The following is a 6,000-nucleotide window of genomic DNA, read 5'->3' as shown; positions in this document are numbered from 1 at the left end:
AAAAATAAAAACCCACTAGTGTTCTCACATCCAGTCAACTTAAACTGTGAGGCAGCCCGTACTCTTTTAAGTTGAAACTGCTTCTCTCTACTGTTACCAGATATTTCCAGTGGACATATTGTATGGAAACAATACAAGCAAAACAGTTTCTGTGTTTCGATTCAATTTCATTTGACTTTATTTCAGAAACATAGGTCCACTGATATGTTTAACTGTAGTCGTAGCTACAAGGGAGACTCCACTTCTTTTCCACCTCTCTCGTCCTATTGTCCCCTGCCATCCGGAGAGATGTCTGTCCCTTCCAGCGCTCGTCTGCTTCAAACTCCTGCTCTTCACAAAAGTGACAATTTACACTTTTATTTTGAAGGCCGGCTCTCTTGTGTTCCGGTATTGTCCCGCGGTAGTGCGGTATGAAGCTGACCGATAAATTCTAACAGGAGGGAAAAAGAGGAGAGGAAAATGAAAGAGCGAGGGAAATAGAGAGAAACAGGGAGAGAGAGGGAGGTAGAAGAGAGCTGTCGGACCGTCCTACCAGCCGCTGCTCTAGAGGAGGGTGAGGCTTAAAAATGTATCGTCGGAGCAAATCGTTTTTTGTCTTTGTTGCTGTCAAGACAGAAAGAAAAGCTGGCGTCCATAACGGGGCGCGAGCCTTTATGCAAAATGCACATTCATGATAATAAGGCTGTAGAAGTGTGCTACACAAGAGGAGTTTCAATCTATCTTGTCGTAGTTTGTGGTATTGTGTGCCTCACTGTTCGCCTCACTGCTAGTTTCCTAATATTTATAAAGGGACTTGTATATTTGCTGTTTGGCGTACGCTACGTCCTGGTTACGGTAGGATTCGGGGAGTTTGCCGGTGATGTGGATGCTGTCGATGTTGATAGATGAGGTCTGGTGTTTCACGTTACTGTGGCCGCGACGTGAGCAGGAAATGCCGCTGTAAGCAGGCCTGTCCAGCCCATCTATCAGACTGAATGAACGTCTGCAGACAGTGAAGGAAAACAAACGTTGTTTGCTTTGGCTCAGATTGCAGTAGTGCACATGCTGTTAGTGTGTGGGTTGACACATGCCTGCGTATATGTGTGTCTTGTGTTAATCATATCTGTGTGCGTAATCAGACACAACCCCCTCCTGTCTGCTTGTTGCAGTGTTTCAACATGACAGCCCTGCGTCAGAGGAAGGGCAGCAAGGGGAAGGAGCCCCCTCTGGGTGCAGAGTTTCAGTCGCAACAGCACAACTGTTGCACCGATCATCATCCAGAGAAGATCTTGCATGGTGAGTGAGCCATCCTCCCACAACAGCTGGTTTTTATACACCGTTTTAGGGGGCAGCAACAATGTGGCCTAGTGATAAGGAAAGCGCCCTTTGACCGAGGGGTCAGCGTAGTTGGCAGCCATCCACCTTGCTGAGGTGTCCTTGAGCCAGATCTAGCTCCAGGGCAGTGTTCTGTATCTGACCCTGGCCTCTGACCTGCTGTAGGTGCGCAACGCAAAGAAAAGTTTTTCAAAGAAATACAACTGTTTCAAAACTCACTCTGCTGGTTAAAGATTGCACTCCTACACCTTTTGCGCCCATGCATATGCAGTTTAATTTTGCTTGAGTTGCAACCTCAGAGGACATCATGCATAATGAACTGAGGTGTTTTGTCTGCATTTTACAGATAAAAAAAAGAAAGAAAAGAAACTATCAACCCCTTAATGCCTGGATCAACATACGTTTGAATGTGCTGCATGCAGATAGCTTTCAAAAGCATTTAAACCTCTGACACCTTATAAAATTGGTTTGATTTATTTCCAAGAGAATCAAAAAGACACACACATCCCGTAGTGGGTGCTGGATCCAAGATAAACCAAAATGTGAAAAAATAGAGGTCTTCACACCGGGGAGCTACCCTTAATTTTATTCTGTGAAATAAGTGACGTTTAGAGCTAAAAAACGCTCTTCCTCAGACTCCCTAAAAATTCTCTAAATTACTTGGACCCCTCTTTCCATGTTTTTGAAAAAAATCAAGCCAATTTGCTCAAGTATCAAAGGGTTCAAAGTAGTTACTTGTACTATGCAGTCCCTTTCCCACAGCACAAAAAACACTAATGGTTTTTAACATCTGGCTTTTTTATTTCATTGGAAAGGTTACAATTGGAATTCACTCTCAAGTCAAATGACTGCAGGAGTCACAGGTTTTTATCTGCTCCAGCTCTGAATGACTTCCATTGGCAGTGATGGAAATACAACACCGCCCCCCTTTATCGGCGAGATGCAATGATTGGCTGTCAAAAAATACCGTCTGTCTCCAGTCAAGCAGCACTCGAACATCATTCCTAATTGGTCTGCACTGAGGTTGAAAGAGAGACTGAACATTTGCAATGGCCTCCATGCTGCTTCCTAGTGTTTACTAACCTGTTTTCCACCCCTGACCGCTTGACCTGAAGCTGTCTCAGTCAGCTGAGGGGTCACCAACTGATGATTTGGATCTCCCACTTTAGCCCTACTAACCACTGAGCGTGCGCTTTGCATTAATAGTGAGAAATCACTATTCAACACGGGAACAGATCTCAATACAACACTGGTCCCCATGTTTAAACAATATTGTGCCCTCTATATGATATCATCTCTTCAGTGTGGTCGGAACACACTTTTTATTTCTGATGTGGTCACATCGAACAAGGTTGTTCTGCAGCATCCACAATATGAGGACCCTGAAACTGAAGCCGCTAAGTGGAACTGAGCCATCATTCACTTCATAATTTACACCTGTGCCTTTCCCACTTTTATATCTCAGTGTCATCGGTACAAAAGCCCTGCATGAAAAATGTGTATATTGCTCATGTTTTATTTTTTAAAAAAATGATTCAAATTTCATTTGACACTACACAAGTATTTTACCAATATATAGTGGCGCTGCAGAGGGAGGATGTGTTTAATGATCGGTGGGTACAGCTCCAGAGAAAGCAGCTGCCCTCCACTGTGCGACTGTGTCCAACATTAAGTGTATTGTTCTGCATTTTAACACATATTTCAGGGTTGCTGGCTCTCATGCTCCTGGCGTGTGACACACGCTTTCACTGCCAGTTTCACGCTCTCATGACACCAAAACAAATCTCACACCAAAATATTGCGACAGCAGAAGTGTTGAACAATCATGTAATGCAGTGAACAACTTTGACCTGAGAATATAACTGAGTATTTGACAACCAAGCGGCGTTACGTTATCGTGGATCAAACAGATGATTGTCTGACAGCAGCGCAGTACGACAGACAGAGTGGAGCGCCAAAGTGTATGAATGAACAAACAGACAGATATTCAGCAGTGGAAAGTGACTTCTTTAGACTTCTAAAGACTATTTTGTTTTAGTTTCCGGTTTGGTCAGACTTCGGCTGGAATTATTTAGAAACACCAGGACACATTGCTCCGTGTTTCATCCAGATGCTCAAGCTGAGCTCTCATTATTATTAGCAGGGCAGACGTAGTGGGGGGCTTGGGGCCACAGGCACATTGCCATTGTCAACCTTTCTCTTAATTTAATATGAAATATCCCTAAAATATGTCTTCAGTGTACTCAGTGATAGTAAAGAAGTCCCTGAAGGAAAAATGTTGGGAACCTGGTTCAGCCATATACTACATTTTAATTTAGTCTTGTTTTGATACAAAGCTGGTTGAAAGTCGGCAAAGTATCCCTTTGATGACTTGTTTATGTTCCCGCAGGAGACTGGTCATGGGGGGCGATAATCTGGACTTCGGTTGGTTGGTCTGTGTCTGTTGGCCTTGGCCTGCTGTGCTGTATCTACATGGCCACACTGCATGAGAACGACCTGTGGTTCTCCAACATAAAGGTAAATGCCCATAATTGTTACAGTCTTTAGGTCAAGTCATTGTTTTCCTTCGAATTTTGTTGATGCTGCTATTAAGGAGTCAGTGAGGAGGGCCTTACAGAAGTGTGCCTTGGGGTTCAAACAGACAACTAGTAAGATAATGTAAGGTTGTCGGGTGTCTCTTAATTTTCTACATCCAATTGAATGTTTGACCATCTTAATAGGGGTCGCTGTGCCTTTTCGTCAAAGTTAATGTTGTTAATAATACCTGTGCTTATCCATCTACAACAAGTCAAAAAGTGTGCCGTGAAAAACAGTCCCTTGCAGCAACAGCAGTGGCACTACAGGCAGCACTTAAAAATTCTCTGAATTATATATTTTAAATAATGTCACTGAAAAAGGAAAAACAAAAAAAGTGAAGAAAAGGACTTTCTTTTGATAATTGTTTTTGTTTTTTTTCACTTTAACTTTTATCTTATTTTCGGGTAATTTTCTTGTAACTTTTTACCAATTTCTTGCCATTTCCAATTTTCAGCCATTTCTTGTTAAATTGCTCGTTTCCCTCTTGCCATGTTTTTAAAAGAAATCAAGCCAGTTTGCTCAGGTATCAAAGGGTTAAAATGAATGTTATTTATTCTATGTAGCCCATTTCCTACTAATACTTGTTAACATCTGGCTTTTCAGTCAGCTATTATAAGGATTAGACAATGAGACTGTCATTTATTTATTTCTTTGTCAGTGACGGCGCAAAAAATATTATAGCAGGTTACATAGACATGAACAGATGCTTAAAGAGACAGTTTACCCCCAAGTCAAAAAATACATATTTTCTTCTTAACTGTAGTGTTATTCATCAGTCTAGATTGTTTTGGTGTAAATTGCAGAATGTTGGAGATAGCAGCTGTAGAGATGTCTGCCTTCTCTCCAGGATAGTGGAACTAGATGGCACTCACCTTGTGGTGAGCGAAGCACCAAAAAAGTACATTGGAAAACTCAGCAGCAGTGTCTTTTTCCAGAAATCATGACCTGGTTACTCAAGATAATCCAGAGACCTTGTTGTAAGCACTTTCATGTAGGAACTATTTTCCTTCTACATCTGCCAACCATATCATCGCACAGAAGGAAGCGTGCGTTTGCTCATAGACAAGAGGCTTGTGCTTGTGACAAGCTCATAAGTGGTGCTAAGTGAGCTGGCAGTAGATGCACTCCTTTTTTTGTGCAGTGATACGGTTGCTCAGGTGTTGTTCGGTTGAAAGGAAATAGTCCCCAAGTGAAACTGCTCATAACAAGGGCTAAGGATGACCTTGAGTGTATTAAATTGTTTTTACTATTGGGTGAACTATCCCTTAAAAAAAATCATAACATGATCTTTACCAAGAGTACATCATGTGCTCACGATCAGAGTTTTGACTTTACCAACAGACCAGCATCGCCTCAAGGAACTGCAGTAGTCTCATGCTGCTCTCTGGTCTAAACCATGTAAAGACACTTGGCTAGTGGTGGTAGTTGAACAGGTTAGTCAGTGTAAAACACTTGATTATTTCTCAAGATTGAGAAAAAGCTCACAGTGTTTTTTGGCCACGATGTAGTGTACAGTTTACTTATTAGTCTCGACAGAAAATTAGGTCCACGCTCAAAGGGTGGATTTTTTTTGCCACCTGTTTTTTTGTTTATCCTTGAAGTGTCTATTTTTAGATTCTGCCAGGTCCAAGGGTGAAATAATGTCCCATGGGATTTATTTTTAACCCTTCATTACCTGTATCCTGAATTCGAGCCTGAAAAAAAATGGAAAAGGCATAACTTTTAAGTTTACAAATGAACACATTTTCCTGTACAATTCTGTACAATTCCCAAGGAATTCAATAAAATTGCTGTTTTTTTTATGTCTAAACACATCTTGACTCTGTATCAGGACAAAAGGCAAGAAAACAAGCAGAAACTGTTTAAATCACATCTACAGTGCTGTGAAAAAGCATTTGCCCCCTTACCGAATTCTTACTTTTTTGCACCTTTGTCACTCAGCCATTTCAGATCAAGCAAACTTAAATATAAGTTTATAAGATAACTCACAAGTAAACACAAAATGCAGTTTTAAGTGCAGAGTTTATTTATTTAGGGAAAAAAAGCCATGTGAACCTACATGACCCATGTGAAAAAGTTATTGCCCCCTACACCAAATAACAGGTTGAA

At 41.4% G+C, this 6,000-nt stretch overlaps 1 protein-coding gene across 3 annotated transcripts in view; it reads left to right on the top strand.

Annotated features, from left to right (window-relative positions):
- Positions 1-457: 457 nt before the first annotated feature.
- Positions 458-6,000, top strand: part of dpy19l3 (dpy-19 like C-mannosyltransferase 3) — a 79,963-nt gene continuing 74,420 nt past the window's right edge. For all 3 annotated transcript variants that reach the window (XM_042484505.1, XM_042484517.1, XM_042484496.1), the window contains exons 1-3: positions 458-553; positions 1,149-1,275; positions 3,704-3,831. In XM_042484505.1, the coding sequence (XP_042340439.1) occupies positions 1,158-1,275; positions 3,704-3,831 (246 nt within the window). In that variant the 5' untranslated portion in view covers positions 458-553; positions 1,149-1,157. The remainder of the gene's footprint in view (positions 554-1,148; positions 1,276-3,703; positions 3,832-6,000) is intronic.

The sequence above is a fragment of the Plectropomus leopardus genome, chromosome 1, assembly GCF_008729295.1.
Source record: "Plectropomus leopardus isolate mb chromosome 1, YSFRI_Pleo_2.0, whole genome shotgun sequence".
NCBI classification, from domain to species: Eukaryota; Metazoa; Chordata; class Actinopteri; order Perciformes; family Serranidae; genus Plectropomus; species Plectropomus leopardus.
Note: the sequence above shows the minus strand (reverse complement) of the source record. Positions and strands in the feature narration are given on the sequence as shown.